This window comes from Molossus molossus, unplaced genomic scaffold (genome assembly GCF_014108415.1).
Source record: "Molossus molossus isolate mMolMol1 unplaced genomic scaffold, mMolMol1.p scaffold_m16_p_9, whole genome shotgun sequence".
Lineage (NCBI taxonomy): Eukaryota > Metazoa > Chordata > Mammalia > Chiroptera > Molossidae > Molossus > Molossus molossus.
In genome coordinates, this window is record NW_023425403.1 from 52,404,425 (window position 1) to 52,432,014 (window position 27,590).

Below are 27,590 nucleotides of genomic sequence, written 5' to 3' on the forward strand. Positions count from 1 at the left end.
GCAAGCCCCTTTAAGGCCCCAAGTTCCAGAACCGAATCCTCCAGCAGCGTCTCAGACCCCGCCTCCTTCTCTGCGGCCGGGCCAGCACTCGGCACCGCTCCTGAGAGCGCGCCGTTAGCTTACGTACAGCTCGTGATTGGCCACCTCACCCTGGCGGGCCGGGATTGGCGGCCGGCTGGCCCCGCCCCTCGCCCCGCCCAGGCCCGCGGCCGCCCGGGTGTCCTCGCGCCGCTCGTCCACGCGCAGTCTGGCAGTTTGCCTCTTCCTCGTCCTCCAATCTGCGTCCATGGCCGCCGCCGCCACCGAGGAGCCCTTTCCCTTCCACGGCCTGCTGCCCAAGAAAGAGACCGGGGCCGCCTCCTTCCTCTGTCGCTACCCGGAGTATGACGGGCGCGGGGTGCTTATCGCCGTCCTGGACACGGGAGTTGACCCCGGGGCTCCGGGCATGCAGGTGCGGTGGTCACGGAGGGCCCAGGCTGGGGGCGCGGGCGGCCGGCGGGCCGGGGACGCGGATGGGCGCAGCGTCCGAGCCTGGAGGCCGAAGCCCTCTCTGTGGACGGGCGGGAACCGGGAACTGGAGGGAGGCAGAGGGCAGGGAGTGCGCGGAGGCCGGGCGGGGGCCCAGGAGCCCGGCGTCCCGGCTGGTCGGTGATCCGGCCCAGACAAAAGCGGCGTGCCTGGCGCGGCTGGTTGGGTGCCTGGTCCGCCTTTCACCCGGGAAGCCCCTTCCTGCCCAGGTGCTGCCAGGCCCGGGCCCTGGAGCCCTGTAACACTGCAGATCCCTCGTGCCCCGGGCACCGGCCAAGTGCCTATTTTCAAATGAGGGTTTTATAGTTTTTATTATGTGTTGGGTGGTGGGGTGGGGGGAGAGAAAAGGGGCAAATGACCTATCAGAATTCGTTTTTATTTCTGAGTTTGGGAGATTAGTTTTGGGAAGAATTGCTTATTTTTAAACACGAGAGCTGGGTTTCATGAAGATAACTCGGTCAACTTCCGGAATTGTTTCCTCTGGTAGTTTTCATGTATTCTATTTTTATACTCTCTTCTGCCTTGCATTTGTTTATGGTCATTGAAACGCTTGGCTTACTTAGTGCTTACTTGACATAAGAAGAATCTAACTTAGTTTGATTTTGAACTTAAGACTTTATTAAATTATACATCTGTATATTTTTAGCCTCCAAATATAAGACAACATACTTTAATTACAGTTTTAAAAAGTGTTTAGTTTTGCCTTAGATCAAGGTGTACCATACTGAAAGGTAACTTTAAAGGATGTGTCTCTGGACTAAACGTATTCTGGTTAAAGTCTTCAAAGTTTGACTTCTGTAAATTTAGCCATAGTTCATTACTGAAATCCAGTAATAAACAAAATTTCACTGATCTGTTCAAGTTCCATCTCCCAAAAGTCTAACCTGGCTAATCCTACTGAATGCTGATCTCTCCCTTATTTCAGTCCTTCATCTGTGTATATCTCCCCTTCTTTCTGCACTAAATGTTGAAATTTAAATAATTCTCTTCCTTCCCGCATGCCTCTCCTTCCTCTGGACCCTGTCTTGTGCTCTCTAATAATTGAGGTAGCATTTTGGAGGTTAGGATATAATAATACTAGGGGAAAGGAAACCAGTGTAGAATCTCTCTGGTTCCTCCTGTTAATCATTTAGCTGCTTTCTGGAGTACATACAACACACCTTATGGTGGCCCTCCCAGGTAGCTTGGTGAAGCAGAAGAGGAGCAGGTGATGAGTTCCCTCCTGGTAGCTCTAATGGTACAGTTGTTGTATTAATAACTCTGAAGACTTAAAACAATGACAGCTCTCACCTCATTGAGACTTTAGTACAGAGCAGTAATGGTTTCCATTCTGTTGTGGTGTATGTTTTCTTTCTTTTTTTTTCTTTTATTGAGTTTTACTTTTCTTTCTTTTTTTTTTTTTTTTGGTACATGCCCCTAGCTGGAACCGAACCCGGGACTCTCTGATCTGCAGGCTGATGCTCCAACCGCTGAGCCAAACCAGCCAGGGCTGTTTTATTGAGTTTTAGGGAGAGAGAGAAACATCAATCGATTGGTTGCCTCGCACACGCACCCTACCCAGGAATCAACCCAAAACCTGGGTATGTGCCCTGACTATAATCGAACTCACCACCTTTTTGTTGTATAGGCTACGCTCCAACCAATTGAGCCACGCCCACCAGGGAGTATGTTTACTGTTTATAGGGATAAGTGGCAGGAGTATAGCTGGGGTACGAGGTTCACTGGTTCTTTTGTCAGGATAATAAGAGGATCCTGACCAGTGTGGCTCAGATGCTTGAACATCATCCCATGCACTGAGAGGTTACTGGTTTGATTCCTGGTTAGGTGCCTGGGTTTTGGGCTCAATCCACAGTAGGGTGTGTACAAGAGGCAGCCTAACCATGTTTCTCTCCCTTTCCCTTCCTTTCTCTATAAAATCAATAAAAACATATTTAAAAAAATAAGAGAGAGAGAGAGAGAGAGAGAAAGATCAGAAGTGTTCAGAGGAGTACCCGTCTCAGTAAAAATACTTTAGTAGATTTTTCTATATCTGCCTATCAAATGATTGTTACTCAAATAATTACTGTTATTCTCTATAAAGTAAGAGTAATTCTTATTCCACAGTATCAATATAAAAATTGATTGAAATTAATTACATGTGACTTTTTAAAGTGCTCAAGAATGCTGTTAAACACTACTTTGTAAAAGCAAGGATATTTAGTTAAAGGAGTTTTTATGCTGGGTCTTAAATCACCCAACTATCTGAAAGATAGATATACATTAGATATTTGCAGGTAATAAATGTTTGAGCAATAAAACATTGAAGTAAAATGAAAACATAACTCTTCTAACAACTTTTAACTCTGAGATGTTGACCTAAACATGGCTAGATAAAAGAGATTTCGTGAGGTGGCTTGCAAATATAGTGACTTTTTAAGGTGTGTGTGTGTGTGTGCGCGCGCGTGCCTTGTCATTAATAGACATATTGTAGATATATGTATACCTCATTAAGATAAGAAAGTGGGTGGAAGTAAAATGGAAGGAAAGAGTGAAACAGGAGAGGAGGATGCCAGACTGGACATTTGGATCTGAATAGAGGACTAGAGGCACAAGTGAAACTTTCAAGAACACAGAGGACTGTCTTATTCTTTGGTGACTGCCTTGGGCTCAGTTCTCTTTTGTGACAGTTGTGTGGGCTTGTTGGGAGGGTAGACAGCATGAGAGGAGTAATAATTACATAAATGATTAAATTCTTTCTCAGCAGATATTCAGGCACCTGTTAGGTGGTTAATGTTATGTTAAAAAATGATGTAATCCTGAAGACTCTGTTACAGAGATTGATCAGAGAGGACCTGGACCAGTGAGAGCTAGACCAATCAGGCTTCTTGGGTTAGAGATGGGCCTTGGATTAGACCTGGAAATAAATGTGCAATAGCCAGTGTATCTCCCTAATACTAGTGTTGCTTTACATCGATCCATCCCTCACATTGCCAAAGTTATTTTTCTTTCCAAAGAAATGTTCCATTACACTCTAGTCTAAATATAACACAAAGCTGTTTTGGCATCCTAATTGCCTTTGCATAAAAATCCAAAAATTTGAACTGGGTATATGGCCCTTTACATCAACATGTAGCCTCAATTCTTATCTCACCATTTTTCTGTCCGTTCTACTCCACCCCACCATTTACCCTGTGCTCCCACCTGGGACATTTCACTCTGTTTCACTCATCCAAATGTTCCAGGTCTTTCCCTAACACATGCCTTTGCACATGGAGTTTAATATGCCTTCAAGCCTACAAGAAATGCCTGCTTAATCCTTTAAAGCCCAGCTGGGTATGGACCCCATTACCTTTTGAGATATCTACTGATTTAATTCAATACCTCTCCACCCTACCCCTCCAGATTTTTTTGTGTATGTGTCAGCCATTGTGTTCAAGTATGAGTAAGGCCCAATTCTTGCTAACAGTTATTTTGGTTTCTTTTCCCCGCTCTTTGCTCTCATAGTAATTTGTTCATATACCCCCATATCACTGAAGATATATCATTTTAGTATTTATTCTGTTTACATACCTTATTTCCTAATTATGTTAAAATTCTTTGAAAGCATATGTTTAATTTTATTCAGTATAAAATGTGTAACATTGAATATTTTTGCCGAATGGATACAATGTCTATATGTACAAAATGTACATAATTTCATCATGGAGATAAAATGGTTTGGAGAAAGGGGTTGCATGTAGTCCTCTAAAAATCTCGTCTTGCCCTGCCGGTGTGGCTCAGTGGACTGAGCTTCATCCCATGACCAAGAGGTTGGTCATCCGTTGGATTCCTGATCAAGGCACATGTCAGGGTTGTAGGCTTGATCCCCAGTAGGGAATGTAGAGCCAATTGATGTTTCTATCTCTCTCTCCCGATCCCTTCCTCTCTCTGAAATCAGTAAAAACATATTTTTTAAAAATCTATTTTTATAGTCACTAAATTATGATAAGATAAACAATATTTTTTATAACTGATTAATATTGAGTACTATGTAATTCATTTTAATTTTTATTACCTCTTTTTCAGTTAACTTTTCCTTATTCCCCCAAATTGGGTTTTGTGTTCTTGAATACTTTCATAGATTCTGTTTTTACCTTTGTTATTCATTGTCCTACATTCCAATTATCTCTTTAATCATGTTTTCCTAAATTGTAAGCTTTCTGAAAGCAAAGTCTGTTTTGTTCATTTATTATGTTTTCAGAATAATAGTAGTTTAATAGTATTTGTATATAAACTCTTTTTCCCTTGCTTAAAATAATATTTTCAGTATCTCCCTTGAAATTTCAAGTAAATACTTATACATTCATGTTGTTTTATTTGTGATAATTTGCAATCCACTTGCTTTTGTTTTGGTCTTATACAAATGTTTAATAGAGACTCCCAACCCTCACCAACTCCTCCACCATAACTGTTTCAGTGGACATACAAAGTAACTTAGATTCTTAACCCTTGGGGAAAACTTTTGGACAATTTATGTTTTGTGCAGCTAGCATGATGGCCCAGTAAGCATTTCTCAGTCTCCCACCCCACTACACAGGGATGATTACTTAGCCTCTTCATTCTAACTGTCCATGTTCTTCAAGTCCCTCTGTCCCATGTGACAGCTCCCTTTACCAAAAGATGAGGGATATAGTTCTAATATTTAGTGGTGCAATTTCCTTCTTTCTTTATCCCAGAGCTCCATTGTAAAATTCTCAGCTGTGTTGCCTTTTTTTTTTAATCCTCACCCGAGGACATTTTTCCATATTTTGTTTAGATAGAGTGGGAGGGGGAGAGAGAGAGAGAGAGAGAGAGAGAAACATCGACGTGAAAGGGACACATCGAGTGGCTGCCACCCGCACGACCCAACCAGGGCCGGGGACAAACTGCAACCGAGGTACATGCCCTTAGCAGGAACCGAACCCCGGTCTCTCTGGACCGCAGGCCGACGCTCTAACCCCTGAGCCAAACCGGCTGTGTTGCCTTTTTAAAAACCTCTCCTTCCTAACTGTAAATTCCCTTTTTTGTCTTATTATCTCCAGCGCAGTGGTTGTTTTCACCTAATGGTGAAGTAAGAAGAATATGGATAGAAAATTGCTTATATAAGAAATTTTTTAATGAGGGAGAGATCCTAGTAAGTAAAGCTGTGTCAACAGTAGATGGTAAATAAGTCACTAAAATGCCATTATGCTTTCTTCCTTTGCTCATATACTGATAATGAGGTTCCTATTAAAAGGGATCTGTGTCTGACTTGTTAGTGATCTCTTGTGATTACTTGATCGCAAGTCACTGAAGTTGTTTATTCATCAAATGAGAAAGATAGGTGATTTGTGTTCTTTGTGCTATTAAAATGCTTGTGTAGACAACCCGCAAGGAATAAACATCCAGATTAAGAACTACCATACATAAAAATAACAGCTGTGCAGCCCCTAATAAAGCTATCAACCTCTGGTTGTTTGATAGCAATATGATTGGAGTAAGATTTGGAGTAACCCTGTTTGCCTTGTGAAGAAAAAACTTGTGTCCTTGTTTCTTCCATATAGTGACTTTCCCTCTCCTCCTTTCAGGTTCCTAACTACAGAGCTTTAAATTTATTTTATTTATTTTTTATTGTTGATAGTATTATTGTAGGTAGCAATTCTAGCAGGTGTGAAGTGATACCTTATTGTAGTTTTACTCTGGTTGGTGATGTTGAGCATTTTTTCATATGTCCATTGGCCATCTGTATGTATTCTTTAGGAAATTATTCAGGTCCCTTGCCCAATTTTTAACTGGATCGTTTGTCTTCTTGATGTTAAGTTGTATGAGTTCTTTATATATTTTAGAAATTAACCCTTACCAGATGCATCATTGGCAAATACGTTCTCCCATACAGAGAGTTCCCTTTTCATTTTGTAGATGATTTCTTTTGCTGTGCAGAAGCTTTTTAGTTTGAAATAGTACCATTTGGTTTTTGTTTGTTTGTTTTTTCTTTGTTTCTTTTTTTTTTTTTTTTTATCCTCACCAGAGGACGTTTTTCCATTTTTCGTTCAGGTAGAGTGGGAGGGAGAGAGAGAAACATCAATGTGAAAGGAACACATCGAGTGGCTGCCACCCGCACAACCGACCAGGGCCAGGGACAAACTGCAACCGAGGTACGCGCCCCTAGCGGGAACCGAACCCGGGTCTCTCAGGACCGCAGGCCGACGCTCTAACTGCTGAGCCAAACCGGCCAGGGCTCTTTGTTTCTTTTGCCGTAGAAGATGTATTGGTGAAAATACTGCTATGGGAGGTGTCTGAGATTTTACAGCCTAGGTTCTGTGATTTTTATGGTTTCATGACACATTGAAGTCTTTTATCAATTTTGAGTTTAACTTGTGTGTGGTATAAGTTGGTGATCTGTTTTCTTTTTCCTTTTTTTTTGCATGTACCTTTCCAATTTTCCCAGAACCATTTATTGAAGAGACTGTTTTTACTCTATTGTATGCTCTTTCCTCCTTTGTCTAATATTAATTGACCATAATGGCATGGGTTGATTTCTGGGGTCTGTGTTCTGTTCCATTGATCTATATGCCTGTTCTTGTGCCAGTACAAGGCTATTTTGATTAAAATGGCATTGTAGTATAGTTTGATATCTAGTATTGTGAGCCTTCCAACTTTGTTCTTCTTCCTCAAGATTGCTGAGGCTATTCAGATTTTTTGTTTGTTTGTTTGGTTTTGGTTCCATATACATTATTGGAATATTTGTTCTAGATCTATGAAATATGCTGTTGGTATTTTAATTGGGATTCCATTGAATCTGTAGATTGCTTTGGGTACTATGGACATTTTAATGATGTTAATTCTTCCAGTCCATGAACACGGTATATACTTCCACTTGTTTGTGTCTTCCTCTTTCACTTTTTAAAAAAACATGTCCTATGGTTTTCTGAGTACAGGTCTGTTATCTCCTTGGTTAAGTTTATCCCAGGTATCTTATTTTTTTATTCTTGTTGTTGCAATGGTAAGTGGAATTTTTTCTTTTTTTCTTTTTTAGTTTCTCTTTATGAGAGCTCATTATTGGTATATAAAAATGCCATCGATTTCTGGATATTAAATTTGTATCCTGTTACTTTGCAAAATTTATTTATTAAATCCAGCAGTTCTTTTGGTGGAGTCTTTAGGATTTTCTATGTACAATACCATGTCATCTGTGAATAATGACAGTTTTACTTCTTTTCTGATTTATTTTTATTTTATTTTTTTATCCTCACCCGAGGACATTTTTGCATTTATCTTCAGACAGAGTGGGAGGGAGAGAGGAAGGAAGAGAAAGAAACGTTGATGTGAGAAAGAGACATCGAGTGGTTGCCACCCACACGACCCCAACCAAGGCCGGTGACAAACTGCAACCAAGGTACGTGCCCTTAGCGGGAACCGAACCCAGGACTCTCCGGTCCATGGGCCGACACTCTAACTGCTGAGCCAAACCGACCAGGGCCTCCGTTCTGATTTTGATGCCTTTTATTTTATTGTCTGATTGCTGTGGCTAGACTTCCAGTACTATGCTGAATAAGAGTGGTGATAGCGGATGTTTCTGTCTTGTTCTTAAGGGAAACGCTTTTAGTTTTTGACCATTGAATATGATATTGGCTGTAGATTTGTCATATATGGTCTTTATTAAATTGAGGTGTGATCCCTCTATTTGCACTTTGCTGAGAGTCTTTATAATAAATGTATGCTGGATTTTGTCAAATGCTTCTTCTGCCTCTATTGATATGATCATATGATTTTTATCTTTCATTTTGTTTGTGTCATCTATCATGTTTATTGATTTGTAAATATTGTACCACCTTTGCATCCCTGGAATAAATCCCACTTGGTTATGTTGTATGATCTTTTTAACGTATTGCTGGATTCGATTTACTAATATTTTGTTGAGAATTTTAGCATCTATAGTCATCCCTTGCCACTTCATGCTTTTTCGCGGCTTTACTCTATTGCAGTTTTTTCAAATATATTCATTAAAATGTTGATTGAGATAGTGAAAATGATACAGTGCATGCTTGGTTGTCTGAGTCAATTATACACCCCTGTATTACAATTAAAATTACTGTACGTATGGACTGTAGGCCTATGTATTCGAGCACCCCAGGAATCCTTCAATGCCAGGTGCTACCACTAGAGTCCCGAATGGATTAGCCACAATAAATGAGGGACGACTGTATGTTCATCAGGGATATTGGCCTGTAATTTTCTTTCTTTGTGGAGTCTTTATCTGGTTTTGTAATTAGGATAATTCTGGCTTCATACAGAGAGCTTGGAAGTTTCCCTCATCTTGAATTTTTTGGAATAGTTTGACGAGGATAGGCATTAGTTCTTCTTTGAATGTTTGGTAAAATTCCCCTGTGAAGTCATCTGGTCCAGGACTTTTGTTTGCTGGGAGTTTTTTATTTTTTATTTTATTTTATTATTATTATTTTTTTTATCCTCACCCGAAGACATTTTTCCACTTTTTGTTCAGACAGAGTGGGAGGGAGAGAGAGGAAGAGAGAGAAGGAGAGAAACATTGACGTGAAAGGGACACATCGAGTGGCTGCCTCCTGCACGACCAACCAGGGCTGGGGACAAACTGCAACCGAGGTATGTGCCCTTAGTGGGAACCAAACCCAGGTCTCTCTGGACTATAGGCCAATGCTCTAACCGCTGAGCCAAACCGGCCAGGGCTATTTTTTATTTATTTTTTATTACTGCTTCAATTTCATTGGTTGTTATTGGTCTATTTAGGTTTTCTGATTCTTCCTGATTGAGTTTTGGAAGATCGCATGTTTGTAGGAATTTGAACATTTCACCCAGGTTGCCCAATTTGTTGGCATATATTGTTGTTTATAGTATTTTCTTAAAATCCTTTGTATTTTCGTGATGTCCGTTATTTCTTTCCTTCTTTCATTTCTGATTTTATTTATTTGGGTCCTCTCTCTTTGTTTCTTGATAAGTCTGGCCAAAGGTTCTTCAGTCATGTTTATCTTTTCAAAAAACCAGCTCTTGGTTTCTTTGATCTTTTGTATTACTGTTTCATTAGTCTAATTTATTTCCACCCTGATCTTTGTTATTTCCTTCCTTCCTTCTACTTACTCTGGGATTTTCTTGTTGCTCTCTTTCTAATCTTTTAGTTGTAGGTTAGATTGTTTATTTGAGCTTTTTCTTATTTCCTTAAGTAGGCCTGTAATGCTGTGAACTTCCCTCTCAGGACTGCTTTCACCATAGGTTTGGGGTTGTTGTGTAGGAAGTTTATGATTTCTTTCATTATCTCATTGGTAACCCATTCATTGCTTAATAACATGCTATTTAGCCTTCATGTGCTTGAATATTTTTGAGTTTTTTTATTATAGTTGATTTTTAGTTTTATACCGTTGGGATCCAAGAATATGCTTGATATGATTTCAATCTTCTTGAATTTATTAATACTTATTTTGTGTCCTAACATGTAGTCTATCTTTAAGAATGTTCTATGTGCACTTGAGAATAATGTCTATTCTGCCTCTTTGGGATGAAGTGTTCTGTAAAGAGCAATTAAAATCCATCTGATGTCATGTGTGTTTAAGACCTCTGTTTCCTTATTGATTTTTTGGTCTGGAAGATCTATCTAGTGATGTCAGTGGGGTGTTAAAATTCTCTATTATGACTGTACTTCTGTCAGTCTCTCAAAGTCCTCCAAGAGGTTTAAAATACATTCACGGACACACACACACACACACACACAGCGTTGTTCCTATATTGGGTGCATATATGTTTACAAAGCTTCTATTTTCTTGTTGGGTTAATCCTTAGTATTATGTAGTGGCCTTTTTTTCTCTTGCTGTGGCGTTTATTTTGTAGTCTATTTTGTCAGACATGAGTATTGCTACCCTGGCTTTTTTTTGGTTTCCATTGTATGGAATATTTTTTTCCATCCTTTCACTTTCAATCTGTATGAATCTTTTGCTCTGAGGTGGGTCTCTTGTAGATAGCATATATATGGATTATGTTTTCTTATCCATTCAGCTACCCTATGTGTTTTGATTGAAGCATTCAGTCCATATACATTTAAGGTTATTATTGATCAGTACTTACTCATTTTTTCCTTTATACCTATGTTCCTCTCTTAATTTTTTTTTTTCTTCTTAAATCAGTCCCTTTAACATTTCTTGCAATGCTTGTTTGTTGGTAATGCAGACCTCTGGCCTTTTTATTTTATTTTTTGGTTTGGGAAGTTATTTCACTTTCAATTTTAAATGATAGTCTTGCTGGATAGTCATCTTGGATTAAGGTCCTTGCTTTTCATTACTTTGAATACTTCATGTCAATCCCTTCTGGCCTGGAGTGTTTCTGATGAGAAATCACCTGACATTCTAATTGGAACTCCCTTGTAACTTTCTGTCTCTTGCTGCTTTAACATTCTCTCATTGTCTTTAATGTTTGTCATTTTAATTAGGATGTGTCTTGGTCTGGGTCTCTTTGTGTTCATCTTGATTGGACCTCTCTGTGTTTCCTAATCTTGTGTGACTTTTTTCTTTACCAGGTTAGGGCAATTTTCTGTCATTATTTCTTTAAACAGGTTCTCTGTTCCTTGCTCACTTTCTTGTCCTTCTGATACTCCCATGATATGGATATTTTACATTTTATGTTGCACCAAACTTCCCTTAAACTATCCTCCTTTTTAATTATTTTTTCTTTTTGCTACTATAGTTGATTGTTTTTTTCTACTTTATTTTCCAAGTCACTGATTCGATCTTCCGCTTCATTCAATCTACTTTAAATTTCTTCCAGTGTATTCTTGATGTCAGATTGGTATTCTTCATTTCTGACTACTTCATGTTCATGGTTTCTGTTTCCTTTTTCATGCTGTTGTAGTCCGTGTAATTCTCACTACATTCCTTGAGCATCCTTATAATCATTACTTTGGACTCTATATCTGATAAATTGTTTACCTCTATTTCATTTAGCTCTTTTTCTGGAGATTCTTCCTTTTCTTTCATTGGAGGGTTGTTTCTTTGTCTCCTCATTTTAGCAGTCTATTTGTGTTTGTTTCTATGTAATAGGTAGAACTGCTATGCCCTCCAGTGTTTATGGGGTGGCCTTATAGTAAGTGTCCAGTGGGACCCAATGGCACAGTCTCTTTGATCTCCTGAGCTCGTGCTCGATAAATGTCCCTTTTGTGTATTATGTGTGCCTTCCTGTTGTAGTTGAGTCTTCATTGCTGTTGGCCCATTTGTGTGTTGGGTAAGTCCTTGTGCTGGCTTACTGTGAAGCTCACCTCTGACCATGTCATGTAAGTTGTTGTACAGGTGCTGTTTTCCACCTCCTGATCATGACTCCTACCCTGGTCTGGCCATAGGCCCCACTATGAGTCAGCTGCCCACCCTGAACTTGAAGAGGGTTGCATGTGGAGGTGGCGGGGAACTTAACTACAGAACTTTAAGGACACTGCAGTTGGTATTGGGGCGGGAGGCAGGTGACTCATAGAGAGGGACACTAAGCTTTATCTTAAATGAGTGTGAATTCTCCAGGTGGAAAAGGAGTCCCAAGTCCTTGTGCTTTTGTCATACTTGGCATTTTTTTATATTCTTCTTTCTTGAAGGTAGAGGTCTTCTTTATTTAGTTCATTGTGTCTGCACATGATTCCTGCTGGAAACTCAGTACATATGTGCTGAATGCTACAGATTCTCTAGCCCAGAAAGATCCAAGAGAAATAATTTTTCAAACAAAGCAATATGAAAATACAGTACTACTGTTTTCTGTAGCAGTCAGCGTGGCCCAAAGGAAAGTTTGTGGGCTGGCCAAGAAACCAGACCTTACGAAAATTAGTCTTAATGCTGAGTAATTAGTGTCATATCATTCAGTAATTAAATATGTGTTGAGTACCTAACTGGAACTGCTAGGTTTGGTGAATAGACATAGTTCTAGTCCTATGGAGCTAATCTTCTAACAGTGAAAATAAAGGAGTTACCTATCTATAATTACATATTGAGTTAAGTTCTGTGATGGAAACAAGATACAGTGAGAAAGAATAATCAGGTTTAGGATGGTAGCTGCTTAAAGGAAGTCACAGGGAGACCTTTCTGATGGGGTGAGATTTTAGTAGAAAACTAAGATAGTATTGAAATTCCTGTGGAAAGACTGAAGGGACAGAGAATTCCAAGCAGAATTCCTCTCTGCAAAGTTGAGAGGCAGAGAAAAGTGTGGAATATTTCAGGAATTGAAGCCAGTGTGGTGAGAGTCATGAGTAGTTGGGAATGGCAGGGGTCAGATCTGGCAAAAGGTTTCTTATATTGAACACTCAGTGAATCCATAGTAGGGTGTTGAGTGGAGGACTGGCATAATACAGTTTGTTTCGCTATTGATTTTATGGGGGCCAAGAATGGACACTGGGAGGTACTGGCGTTACAGTATGGCAAGACAGGATGGTTGGTGGAAGGTACTTCCTCAAGAGAAGAAAGTGGATTTGAACTCTTATTTTAGAAGTAGAATTAAGATGATTTCCTGACAGATTTGATGTGGGGGGTAAACTAAAGAGTCAGAGAACACTCTTAGTTTTTGGTTTGAGTGACTGGCTGTGTGTTGCTTGCCTGAGATGACAAAGCCTGGTGAGAAACAAGTTTCAGTGTTAAGTTTGAATTTGGGCTCACACGAAGTTTGAGTGCGTATTATGGTATCCAATAAAGAAATGTTATTAAACGTTTTTCCCTTAGAGTTTTGTACTTGTCCAACTTCAAGCTCACCTTCTTCAGATCTTTTCTCAAGTGTTACCTCTTCAGTGAGAATTTTTTTACCATCTTGGTTAAAATCAAAAGCCCCATACCTCCTGTTTCTTTTCCCTGCTTAATTTTTCTTCACAACAATTATCACTATCTGACAAGTTCGTTCTCTCTCTCTCTCTCTCTTTCTCTCTCTCTCTCTCTCTCTCTCTCTCTCTCACTGTGGTTATTGTTATTAATACTCACCCAAGGATATTCTTTCATTGATTCCCAGACAGAGTGAAAGGAAGGGAGGAAGAGAGAGAGAGAAACAGTGATGTAAGAGAGAGACACCCATACCAATTGGTCACCTCCTACACAACCCTAACTGGAGCCAGGGACCAAACCTGCAACCCAGGCTCACGCCCCTGACCAGGAATCAAATCCTCCTTCCTTCAGTCCACAGGCTGTCGCTCCAACTGTTGAGCCAAACCAGCCAGGGCTGACATGTTATATTTTTTACTTATTTGTTTAGTGATTGTATAACGTGGGATCTGTGAGGTCAGGGATGTTTGTGGATTGATCATTATTATATTCCTAACACCTAAAACAGTGTGGCTTATTGTAATTGTTCGGCAAATATTTATTAAATTAGTATATGAAACCACTTGAAGGATTCTGTGGTGTTTCCTATGAGTAAATTTTCTTTTTAACATTGTCAGGCTTTTGGTTTAAAACAATTCAGTTCTCGCTCTCTCTTTTTTGTTAGTCCTCACCCGAGGATATTTTTACGTTGATTTCTTCTTTTATTATTTTATTGATTGATTCTTTTAGAGAGAGAGGAAGGGAAAGAGAGATAGAAACATAGATGTGAGAGAGCTGTATCAATTGGCTGCCTCCTGCATACCCCCAACTGGGGATTGAGCCTGCAACCCAGGCATGTGCCCCGGTCAGGAATTGAACCGGGACCTCTCAGTCCATGGGACAGTGCTCAATTCACTGAGCCACACCGACCGGGCTCCATCGATTTCTAGATAGAATGGAAGGAAGAGATGGAGGCGGGGAGAGAGAGAGAGAGAAAGAATTGATGAGAGAGTCACATCGATTGATTGTCCCTGCATAAGCAGGGCTGGGGATCTAAACTGCTACGCAGGTACACGCCCTTGATGGTAATCAAACCCGAAACCCCCCAGTCTGCAGCCTCATGCTCTAACCACTGAGCAAAACAGGCTAGGGCTCAGTTCTCTTTTTATAACAAATGCTGATTTTATAGGATGTTTTATATATGTGTACATATGCACACACGGGATTTGCATTGCTTTCTTTTTAGGATAGACAATTAAATGTATAACTCATTTTAATTCTCTTTAATTTTTAGGTTACATCTGATGGAAAACCAAAAATTGTTGACATCATTGACACAACAGGAAGTGGTGATGTGAATACTGCTACAGTAGTAGAGCCAAAAGATGGCGAAATTATTGGCCTATCGGGAAGAGTGCTTAAGGTAGAGCTTTTATCTTTTTATTGAATTTTTTCTTTTCTTTTTTCTTTTTGTATTGTCACCTCAAACTAATATTTCTAGCTTACATTTGATGGTGTGGTGAGTATTAGCTTTTGCTGTGTAACAAATTACAAGTTCATGGTTGAAAACAATAAATGTTATCTCCCAGTTTCTGTGAGTCAGGAATCTTGATATGACTTAGCTGGGTACCTGTCCTCCAAAATCTCTTCTGAGCTTGCTGTTGGCCAGGGCTGTGGTTTCATCTGAAGGCCCAACTTGGTTGGGGAATGGGGGGAGTGTGTTTCCAAAGTCACCCAAGTAGTATTGGCAGACTGATTTTTTGCTACTAGGACCTCTCCCCAGGGCTGCTTTACAACATGCAGCTGTCTTCCCCCTGGGAATCCAAGAGAGAGTGCTCAAGGTGGAGGCCATGTTCTTTTTATTAATTAGTCTTAGAAGTGACATCCTGTCACATTACCATGTTCTTTTCATTAGAAGTGAGTCATTAAATCCAGCACACACTTTGGAGGGGATTTTACAAGGGCATGAATGCCAGGAGGTGGGGGTCATTAGGAGCCCTCTTGGAGGAATTTGTTTTGTTTGATAACAGGCTCAGAATGGGTTGTTTTGTTTGTTTGTTTGTTTTCATTGTGGTTGCCAAATTCTAAAACTTTGAATAGAAGTGGGAAAAGTGACCAGATGACAGTTTTGCCTTCATCTTTTCCTGTCCTTTCTGGGAACTTGAACACGAAATATTTAGGCTTTAATAATCATGGACTTAAGTGATTAGCCTTGTCTTTTTCCCTGTACTTGGTAGAAAGGCTGGAGTAAGCTAACATGAAAAAATAATTGGAAAACAAACAGACCAATTCATGAGCTATTAGCTAATGAGTTCCTTAGACGGCAAAAATTTGATTGTGATTAGGTACTCATCTTTTAAACCAATAAGCAGAATTAGTTTGGGAAATACATTTATGGTTATTTATGTGTGTAAAGAGTTATATTTAACTCCATCTTTTACCATTTGTCTGAATTATGTTTAGGCATTATCTACTGGGTAAGATTGTTGTGGCAGTGGATTAATTTTCGGTGCTACCTAACAAATGAACAAAAACTAGCAGCTTAAAATCAAATACATTCCTACATTTCTTATCTTACTATTTCCATGGGTCAGAAGTCCAGGCATAACTCTTTGTGGCTCTCTGTAGTCTCACATGACTACAGTCAGGTGTTGGTTGGGATTGTGGTCTCATCCGAGGCTCCTCTTCTAAGGTCACATGGTTGTTGGCACAGTTTATTTTGTCCTGACAACTTGCTTATTGAAGGCCAGCAGAAGAATCTGTCTGACCTCAGTCTCTCTTTTAAAGAGCTCACCTTATTAGGTCACATCCACGAGACTAATCCTCCTTTTGATTAACACAATCACCTGATTAGGGACTGAAATTATACCTGCAATATTCTTCACCTTTACCATATTACTTTCTATAACATAATACAGTAGTGATATTCACAGTTCCTGCCTTCACTAAGTAGAGAGGACAAGGGGATGGGTCATTTTAGAATCTGCCTACCACAGGCAGACAGCAGGCATTGATATTTTGCTTCCTTTTTCATGTGTTATGGACTGAATGTTTGTGTGCTCCCAAAATTCATATATGTTGAAGCCTTAATATCCAATGTGATGATGTTTGGAGGCTAAAAAGATCTCTTTAACAGGATTTTACTGCATGGAACATTAACGCTAAGGATGACACTTGGCTTGTTAAGAAAATGTTTAATTTGTTAGGCATCTTTAAGAGTCTCATGCTCTACCAACTGAGCTAGTCAGGCATTCCTTGTTAGGCATATTTAAAAGACTCAGGGAAAAGAGGTGTAGTGAGGAATTAAAGAGATTTTGTTTCTCATATGACAATCAGTCTCATTATGTTGAAGTGAACACATAATTAAAGCCATGTTAAAGAAGTTTGGTTCTTAAAGAGACTAAAAGTATCTTCATTTGTGAAGAATACTCAAATATGTAAAATTACATTTTCCATAATTGCCTCATAGAGAAAAGTTAGCTTTATTCTAACTTGGTTAAGATCAGATAGCAGAACCATGATTTAATATCTGATTTTTTTTTTTTTTTTTTGAGTTGAATTTTTGTAGCTAAGTATTCTCTTTTTTTTTCATCCTCACCCGAGGACATTTTTCCATTTTTTTTTTGTTCAGATAGAGTGGGAGGAAAAGAGAGAGAGAAACATCAGCATGAAAGGGACACATCAAGTGGTTGCCACTGGCACAACCCAACCAGGGCTGGGGACAAACTGCAACCAAGTTACATGCCCTTAGTGGGAACCGAACCCAGGTCTCTCTGGACTGCAGGCTGACGCTCTAACCACTGAGCCAAACCAGCCAGGGCTGTAGTTAAGTATTCTATGAGGAAAACATATTATAGTGATTTAAAAAGAAAAGTATCTAGTTTATGCCCTAGACAGGTGGCCCAGTTGATTGGAGCTTTGTCCCATACACCAAAAGTTTGTGGGTTTGATTCTTGGTCAGGGCACATACCTAAGGTTCGGGTTCAGTCCTAGTCAGGGCACATACAGGAGGCAACCAATCAATGTTTCTCACATTGATGTCTCTCTCTCTTCCTCTCTTTTTCCCTCTATCTCTCTCTTTCTTCCTTCTCTTTCCCCCTCCCCCTACCTTCCTCTCTCTAAAAATCAGTAAACATCTCTTCTTGTGAGGATTTTTTTTTTTTAAGAAAGCTTAAAAAGAAAAACCTGGACACTGCAGATTTTGGTCTTATTTATAATTAAATATAAATTATGTCTATCGGATTATTTTGATTTGTATTACATGTATTTTATTTTTAAAATTTTATTTAATTTTTGAATCCTCACCTGAGGATATGTTACTGATTTTAGAGAGAGGAGAAGGGTGTGAGAGACAGAAACAGACAGACAGAAAGAGATATTCATCGATTTATGAGAGAAACGTTAATCAGTTGCCCCCTGACACGCCCCCACTGGGGATGGAACCCGATACCTTAGGTATGTGCTCTGACCAGAAATCTAACTCACAACCGCACAGGATGATGCTCCAACCAACTGAGCCACACTGGCCAGGGCTATTTACATATATTTTAAGTAATTGTGATTAAATATGTCTTAATAGCTGTTTACTTTTGCAGTTCTTTTAATTAGTTATACCAATAAATCCTTTGATAGTTCACAGCTTTTGGTAATCTTTTTGTAAATGAAATTGCCACTAACCTATGGTTGCAAAGCCACCTGTGCAGTGGCATCCCTGTGATTAAGTATTATTAAAATTTGCCAACTAATGACTACTTAACTTTTTCTTGTTGCAACACTTTATTATTGTTGTTATGTCATGGACAGTTACAAGAACATTAGAGTTTATAATCCCTGTTGTCTACATAAATCCCTGTTGAATAAAAAATGCTAGGTTGTGTGTCAACATAGTTGAAATTTCCCATACTCCAGACATCTAATTCATTCAGAAATGATTACTGATGTGCTGGCTTTTCTTTTCTTTTTCTTTTTAAAAAATATGTTTTTATTGATTTTTTTTTTGTTTTTAGAGAGAGAGATAGAAACATTGATGTGAGAGAGATACATTGATCGGCTGCCTCTTGCATGCCCCCCACTTGGGACAGAGCCAGCAACCTGAGCTTGTGTCCTAACTGCGAATTGAACCAGGACATCTCAGTCCATGGGACAGTGCTCAATCCACTGAGCCACACCGGCCAGGCTGATGTGCAGGCTTTAAAAAAGTCAGTAGATTTTTGAACTTCTGTGAATGATTCTTTTCCTCTATATAGTTGTGAGAAAATTTCACCCAAAAGTTTCCTACCTGGGAAATAATTTGATGAGGGACATGGGCTGATTTGGTTAAAGATGTTGCACTAAGAGAATTGATGATTAAACCAACTCTGAGTGGTTGATAGTTCGACCTCATCATTTATACACATTTAAAAGCTGTTTTTAATGATTATAGGTCCTATGATTACAAAGAGTGTGAATCCTGTGCATTTTCCTTATTGACAGTTCAAGTTGGTTGATGTTCAGTGCATTTTGTTATTCATGAGAATCACAAGGTAGGGATTATTTTCTTCGTTTTACACACGAGGAGCTAGAAGCCTGTGGGTCCCACCTAGTTAATAATAGAATTTGGATTCATAGCCAGGTTTATCTGACTTTAAATCGCATATCCTTTATTCTGAATTTTTTAGTTCCATGATAGAACCAGATTTCAGTTTTCTTTTCCACCTTCCTATTATTTGGGCGAGCAACTTAATTTCTTTTTGCTTCTTTGCTTTCTCCATTTGTAAACTGGGCACGTTGTTTATATCATTCTGTTAGTTAAAAGCTTTATGTGTTATTTTTAAATACTTTGAGGTAGTTGAAAAGACTATTATAAAATGTTCTTTATAATTAAAATGATTTTATAGAACTTTTTTGTTTGAACTCAGAGCTCTTATTTAGTTTCTAGACATTATCCCTGTTGTATCTTAGATCCCCGTGAAAGCTCATGTAATTAATGAGAAATATCAGAATAAGAGGTTCTGTAAATTGCTTCCCCTTCCAACTAGTTGGTGGGCAATAGGGTGGTGAAGGGAGAGCTGAGGTGTCATTGATGCTTAAGAACTAAAGATCTTAGTCGTTTAATAAGGTTGGTTATGTTGAAAGTATTCTGTAAACTATGAAGCATTGTGTAAATGAAAGGTATTCTAGGTGAGCCATCTTATTTATAGTTGAGATAAAAGGAGTCAGAGATATTAAGTGGCACCTTAGACTATTAAAATAGTGCTCTAACATGTGAGCCTGATCATCCAAGTTTAGCCATTAGGATACAAGTGAAATATCCTTTTCTCCCGTTGTAAACCAGTGGAATTGGGAAGCATTTAATGAATCAATAATTTGCTTTTTTTCCCCTATAGATTCCTGCGAGCTGGACAAATCCCTCAGGCAGATATCATATTGGCATAAAAAATGGCTACGACTTCTATCCAAAGGCCCTCAAGGAAAGGATACAGGTGATGTTCAATCTACTATCACTGACTTATCTTCTTTCTCAAATTTTATTCCAAATGAAGAAAAAAAATTATAAAATCTCACTCACTTAATTATTTTGGGTAATGGGAGTCTTTCAAACAATGATAACTTAAAGAAAGATTCTGTTCAGTGGACTGTTACCTATTTAAAGTCATGGTTCTTTCCTGGCCAATGTGGCTTTGTGGATTGAGCACCATCCTATGGACTAAGAGTTCCCAGTTCGATTCTTGGTCAGGGCTCATGTCTGGGTTGTGGGCTTGATCCCCAGTTGGGGGTATGTTTCCCTCATCGCTGATGTTTCTGTCTCTCTAAAAAAAAATCAATAAAAACATATTTAAATAAATAACGTTATAGTTCTTAATCTTGAATTACATTAATAAGCTTAGGAAATCTGTGGATACACTGAAATTATAATCAAGTCTTTTGGTATTTGTGTTTTTCTGGGAAATGGCATATAGCTTTCATTGGATTTTTGAGGGACTTTAAAAAAATCTCAGAACGGTTAAAGACAGTTGATTTAAAGTCCAGACTTTATAGCTTTTATGATAATTTGTCCCATTTTTCTATAGTTTAACTAGCCTTGATCCCAGTTAGTTATCACTCAGTATTAAGGAAAGGGTTACTCAAACCTAAAGCAGCTGCAGTATAGGAAGCACGAATCTGTCATTAGAGAATTAGAGCTGTAAACTGAAGCATATGGAGTCTGCTTTAAGATAGCACACTATTCAATAGACCTTTCAGTGATGATGGAAATGTTCAAACTATTCCATATCTATCCATTATGGTCGTCACTAGCCACCAGTAACTATGCGAACTTGAAATGTGACCGTAGTATGACTAAGGAATTGTAATTGATGCATTATTTTAGAATTTCAGTTTAAATAGCAACATGTGGCTAGTGGTTTCTGTATTTGACAGTGCTGCTTTGGAAGACTTCTATAACACTAGGTGCTGATGTAGGCAGGTTCAGGGCTTCAACTGTAAAACAAGATGTAAGCCTTGAAAGTGAGCCTGAGGGGTAAGACCTGTGGTCCCTTTTTTCTAGTCATAATAACATTAAGTATCTGTTTCTCCAGGGGTCTATGAACCATAAAAAGTGATATTGCATATATAGTAACTATTACTTGTTAGTCAGATTCCAGGCATTACTACAAAAAAATAATGCACATGACTTTTTTTTTTTTTTTAATCCTCACCCAAGGACATTTTGGCATTTATCTTTGGATAGAGCGGGAGGGAGAGGGGGGAAGAGAGAAAGAGAAACATTGATGTGAGAGAGAGACACATTGACTGGTTGCCGCCCACATGACCCCAACTGGGGCCAGGTACAAACTGCAATCGAGGTACGTGCCCTTAGCAGGAACCGAACCCAGGACTCTGGTCTGAAGGCCGATGCTCTAACTGCTGAGCCAAACTGGCTGCACTTGATTTTTATTGGGTACTATTTTATTTTAAAATTTCAGGCTGAAATACACCTATATATCACAGTATATTAATGCACTATATTTCTACAAGTTTAAGTTGTTTAGTATTACTGCATTGATAAGGTAGGTAACAAATTAACCTACAAATATAGAGTGATTAAGTTAAGTCTGACCCCAGCCCCCACCTTAGCCTCAGACAAGTTGATTATTTTACTGGAAAGGATTTTTCCATTCGGAGACACTCTGGGTTTAAGACAGTGGAGATGAAGGTAAGACAAATTTCAGTAAAAAAGAAACCTATCAAGTCACAGAGGATCAGAAAAAAAATAAGCTAGAGACGGGGGAATATTGAGGAAGTCTGCATGTCCATCAAAATGTAGCTGCAATCTTATTCCTGTCCTCAGCTTTGCACTTAACTTGACACGTTTCTCAGTTCTGTAAGGTCCTAGAATAGAGTTTTTTTTGTTTTTTTTTCACTTTAAATGACTGGGAATTCAGTTATCTAGCATATTTACTCTTTGAAGGATTTAAATTGCAGTGTACGATGTATAAAAATACATTTGGGTGTGTCTTAGTAAACTCATTCTCTTAAAACCTAGGTGTAGTGAATGAATTATTTTTTAATAATTGATTTATTGCTTTGTCAACTTGATTTTAACTAATTTTTTTTTAGTCTCTATGAGAATCATGTGCATCACAGCTGATAACAGCTGGGTCCACATATGAATGACTGTCTAGGTCTACCTGAATATTTGTTAACCTCATTGTGATGTCATTTTCTGTCTTTGCAGAAAGAACGAAAGGAAAAAATCTGGGACCCTGTTCACAGAGTGGCCCTAGCCGAAGCTTGTAGAAAACAGGAAGAATTTGATGTTGCCAACAATTGCCCTTCTCAAGTTGGTGCTCATCATTTTTATTTAAACATTACCATAGGACCATGTACCATAGAGTTCTTAGAGAATTTTTAATAGACTGTTGTTTTTTCTACAAGTTTAAGTTGTTTAGTTTTTTTTGTTGTTTTTTTTTTTTATCCTCACCTGAGGACATTTTTCCATTTTTTGTTCAGGTAGAGTGGGAGGGAGGGAGAGGAACAGAGAGAGAGAGAGAAACATCGACGTGAAAGGAACACATCGAGTGGCTGCCACCCGCACAACCGACCAGGGCCGGGGACAAACTGCAACCGAGGTACGTGCCCTTAGCGGGAACTGAACCCGGGTCTCTCAGGACCACAGGCCGACGCTCTAACCGCTGAGCCAAACCGGCCAGGGCAAGTTGTTTAGTTTTACTCATTTTTTCTTTATTATTTTATCTAAAATCAATTCACATATGTATTCATTTTTTAAAATTTATTATTGAACATATAATAACATGTAAAAGTGCTTAATCATAAGTGTGTAGTCATAAATTATCACCAAATGAACACTCCCATATTAGCAGCATCATCTCATGCCTCTTCCTAGTTGTTACTTCCTTGTTCCTCCACAAAGGCAACCACCATCCTAACTTTTAAAACTGTTGAATGATTTTGCCTATTTTGAATTTCGTAAAATGGAACCATGCAGTGTGTGTTCTTTTACATGTAGCTGCTCTCACTCAGTGTGTTTGTGATATTCATCTATTTTTGGGGTATCGAAATAGTTTCTTCACTTTCTTTGCTATTTGATGGGTGCACCAAAATTTACATATCCATTCTACAGATTGATATTTTCTTTGTTTTCAATTTTTGGCTATTATGAAAAATACTATTTTGAACATTCTTGTGCATGTTTTTTGGAGAGGGCAGGGGCGGGTGTCATAAGTGGTTGCACCAATTCACATTCCCACAAGAAGTATATGAGAGTTTCCATGGTTTACATCCTTAAATACCAGCCAGTAATTTTTTGAATCAATTTATAAAATAAAATAATATCTTGATTTATTACATAGAAAAAATTTATAGTTGCAGAAAGTTTTGGACAACACAGGTGTATAAAGTAGCAAGTGAAAGCCTCAAAAATGCGACGCTCCAGGAGTGGTACCAACAATTATGTTTATCCTTTTGAATTTTTTTTTTTTTTTTTTTAATCCTCACCCGAGGACATTTTTTCATTTTTTGTACAGATAGAGTGGGAGGGAGAGAGAGGAAGAGATAGAGAGAGAGAAACATCGATGTGAAAGGGACACATCGAGTGGCTGCCACCGCACGACCAACCAGGGTTGGGGACAAACTGCAACCGAAGTACGTGCCCTTAGCGGGAACCGAACCCGGGTTTCTCGGACCGCAGGCCGACGCTCTAACCGCTGAGCCAAACCGGCCAGGGCTTGAATTTTTTTTTAATGTACCCTTTCTTAGTCAAAATGGAATCGTATTAGTGTTTCTCAACCCTGGCTGCATATTAAAATGATATGAAGAACTTTAAAACAGCCAGTCTTGTACTCTAGAGAGGAATGAAATTGAAACCTTGCAGGGAGGCAGACATTTTTAAAAGCCCCCCATGAGCTTTAATTAACATGCAGCTAGGGTTGAGGACCACTGGCCTGTGTAGATCTATACACACATTTATTTTATATTTACTTAATCTGTGAACAGCTGTGTGATTTTCTTTTTTTATTTATTATTATTATTTTTTATCCTCACCCAAGTACACCCTTCCATTTTGTGTTAAGATAGAGTGGGAGGGAGAGAGAGGAAGAGAGAGAGAAACATCGACGTGAAAGGGACACATCGAGTGGCTGCCTCCCGCATGACCCAACTAGGGCCAGGGACAAACTGCAACCAAGGTACATGCCCTTAGTGGGAACCGAACCCGGGTCTCTCTGAACCACAGGCCGACGCTCTAACTGCTGAGCCAAACTGGCCAGGGTGTAATTTTTTTTTTTTTTATTAATTTATGTTTGTTACAGATGTTTCTCCTTTTTCCCCCATTGACACCCTCCTCCCGATCCGCCCCCCAACTTGTCCCCAGCATTGTTATCTATGTGCATTGGTTATGCAACAATTTTCTATTAGATCACTATTTGTCCTAATTCAGCCTCTTATTAGACACATTAAATGTAGTATTTCAAGTGCTGTGTGTATATATATGGCTAACTTTATAAAAGAGGGAGCTGGATTTAATTTTTTATTTTATTTTATTATAGACCAAACATATCTACATAATTGTCTTTTTCCCTTAAGGAGGAGTAAATGTGCAATATGTTGAATAATTAAAAACAAAGCATAGCTTAAGATTTTTGGACCATGTGAAAAATAAATTTTTATTCACTAGGACCATTCAGGTGAATGTAGAACAGTCTAATGTAGTGTGTAGTTAAAAAATACTTAGGTTGAAGCACATGGAATTCTCATTTTTGTAGATTAAAATGGTTAAATAGCAGCTTATATCTACATGGTCATGTATACAGTATGTATTTGACTCAGTATATTCTAGAAGAGATAAGACAGTTCATGGTTTCTGTTATTTATTTGAGTTCTTAAGAAACAGACTTCAAATGGAAATGGTCCTGATATAAAAGTCTAAAAGTTGAGTCCAGCTAGTGTGGCTTAGTAGTTGAGTGTTGACCCATGCACCAAGAGATTGCTGGTTCGATTCCCGGGCAGGACACATGCCCAGGTTGTGGGCCATATTCCTAGTGGGGGGCATACAGGAGATGGCCAGTCTATGTTCTCTCTCATCGATGTTTCTCTCTCTCCCTCTCCCTTCCTCTCTCTCTCTCTAAAATCAATAAAGAGCTCGGTTTGGCTCAGCAGTTAGATCTTCAGCCCATGGTCCAGTAAGTCACGGGTTTGATTCTGGTCAGGGGCATGTACCGCAGTAGCGATTGGTTCTGCGGGAGGCAACCAGTTGATGTGTCCCTCTTGTGCTGATATTTCTCTTTCTCTTCCTCCCTTCCACTCTGTCTGAAGATAAACAGAAAAATATCCTCGGGTGGGGATTAAAAAATAAAAATCAGTAAAACATGCAAAATAGTATAGTATTTTTCTCAAAGCAGGTGGAGTGATTGACTGAATGAAAGATTGAGTAAAAGAAATACTATTTTTAAACTATTTAATATATTAATTGATACCTGCATCATTAAATTGAACTACAAGTTGCATAGATATAAAAAATTTCTTACATTTTTCTAGGGTAAAATGACTGTACTGTTGGGTCACACTGTGTCTTTAGTTATATGTTAATGTAACTTTTCAAGAGTACAAAATGTACTAATATTAATTTATGTTCTACTTAATTAGGCAAATAAACTAATGAAGGAGGAGCTTCAAAGTCAAGTGGAATTGCTAAATTCTTTTGAAAAAAAATATAGTGACCCTGGCCCTGTATACGACTGTTTGGTATGGCATGACGGTGAAGTCTGGAGGTAAACTTTATGTATTTTATAGCCCTTCAGTTCAACATATTTTTATCTACTTGGAAGGACATTAAACCCTCAGAACTGTCAGAGATTTGATTTATTATGACATTAATATCACTAAGCAAAACTTGTTTTGGACAAGCCTTTTGAACTTCTTAGTACTTTAGACACTAAACCTGACTCTTGTGTTTTAAAGAAGTTTATTTCACTAACCAGATAGTTATCAGTAACCATATTTTAGCAGGTTAATCATTACTATATGTAGAAATGTTCCTGATTGAAGCTGGGCAATTTGGGAAGTAACTGCAAGAGAATGTTGCAAAGCATCTGCTTGGGCAAAGGAGGAAAGTTGAATGAAGATCTCAGTAGAGGCAGGGTAGCTAAGTTGAAGTGAGGCAGTATAAAATGATACAGAATTCAGTCTCTGAGATGGAATCCTAGCTGTATGACCTGGAACACTTGATACCTCTCTAAGCCTGTTTCCTTATCCGTTAATTGAGATAATACTACCTTCCTAGAGGATTTTTAAAAAACTAATTTTGGTGTTTCTAGACACAATATGCACTCAGTAAATGTAAGCTATTGCTGCTGCTACTACTAATAATAGTAATATTGATGATTTACACCAAGTTACATATCCTGTACATTTTCAGTTTCTTAGTGAATTGCACACTGCAGATGTGTTTCTTGGAGTTGGGTAGTATGACTTCCTGAATTACTGTCTGCATGGAAATAGGCATGTGTTCTTAATACAGATAATTAGGCATTTGTGTGTGTGTTTTAGGGTACCTGCAGGAAACCGAGGACATTTCCTTAAAACTTTTTTGTTTTCTTTTGCTTTTGATAGAATTATATTTTACTTTATTTTTTAATCCCTAAAAACTTGAAATCAAGAATAGTTTTGTAGTTTGAATCCCTGTTCATATGCAGAGAATCATTTCCCAAGATACAGAATAAGATATGATGACTTGGTTACTTTTCTCAGATTGTTTACATTACAATGTACCTTTCTCCCGTGGATGTAGGTACTAACTCATCTTTGACAATGGATATACATTTTTAATTGAATGAGAAATTTTTAATTGAATGAGATATCCCTGCTCCCTTTGGGACTGAAAGTGTTAATAAAATATTTGCATTTTTCACTCAGTTGATAGTAAATCTTATTGCAGTTTTTACATGTTTTCAGGTGTTGTATAGGTGTGTGTACATACAAGTATACACACATATGTGAACAGTTTTTTTGTAAATGCTATGCAGAAAGCTTTGATCACAGTGATTATAATATAAAAAATGTCCAAACGTATGGTTTAGCAAATTTTGGTAACATCCACTACATGGTTTAACATGACAAAGTCATTCCCAGTGATAAGGCTTAGGAGAGTTTTAGTGTGGGAGAGGAGGCAAGGTTAAATGTGAGGAAAATACTAAATACAAAACTGAGTATTTGGGGAGAATTGACTACAAAAGACTGAAAGAAATACTAAAATATCAGCAGGGATTGCGTAGTGGAGCAATAGGTGGTTTTGGTTACAGTGTTTTTCACCTGTGACAGAACTGCAGGCTGCTTCGTCCTTATGGAAAGGAATTTGGGATCAGGATGTGCAGGATACTAGTATATGTTTTCAGGAGATTTACTTGGTCGTAAAGCCAAGATCAGCCTGTGTTCTACCTGGGACCAGCAGGCATGATCTACAAAGCAAACTTCAGATGGCTGCTACTTGTGCTGGCTAGGAAGGAGGTGCCCAGGAGCGGCCAAACTGCGAACCAAAACCAGCTGCCACTAGTGCTGGGCTTGGGGCCATTTAGTGAGCAGTGCATGGCATGTTGAGGCCAGATTCTGCTTGTTGGAGAGATTTTAGGAAAGTCTGAAGCATGAGCAAAGACAGGCCATTCTTATGTAAAAGGTACTGGAAACACCTTGGGTGGGCCTGCTAGTTTGTTGGGGTGGGGTTTCACGGAATTACCAGGTGGGGTGAATGGTTTTAGCCATGTTGATGGAGACTCAGGTATGGCACCCACCTGCCAGCTCTTTGAGGGAAGGGCTCATCAAGGAACAGTTGCCTCT

The 27,590-nt window shown here is 38.8% G+C and overlaps 1 protein-coding gene across 8 annotated transcripts in view; it reads left to right on the top strand.

Annotated features, from left to right (window-relative positions):
- The first annotated feature begins 240 nt into the window (after positions 1-240).
- Positions 241-27,590, top strand: part of TPP2 (tripeptidyl peptidase 2) — an 88,479-nt gene continuing 61,129 nt past the window's right edge. For 3 of the 8 annotated variants that reach the window (XR_004957990.1, XM_036249509.1, XM_036249510.1), the window contains exons 1-5: positions 241-451; positions 14,578-14,706; positions 19,649-19,744; positions 21,979-22,083; positions 25,404-25,528. Coding sequence is in view for 7 of the 8 variants with exons in the window: in XM_036249509.1 (XP_036105402.1) it covers positions 287-451; positions 14,578-14,706; positions 19,649-19,744; positions 21,979-22,083; positions 25,404-25,528 (620 nt within the window). In the remaining variant the exon portion in view is untranslated. Of the gene's footprint in view, positions 452-14,577; positions 14,707-18,705; positions 18,806-19,648; positions 19,745-21,978; positions 22,088-25,403; positions 25,529-27,590 lie in introns of those variants that run through there. The other 5 variants (XM_036249513.1, XM_036249514.1, XM_036249511.1 and 2 more) reach the window with 4 other exon arrangements.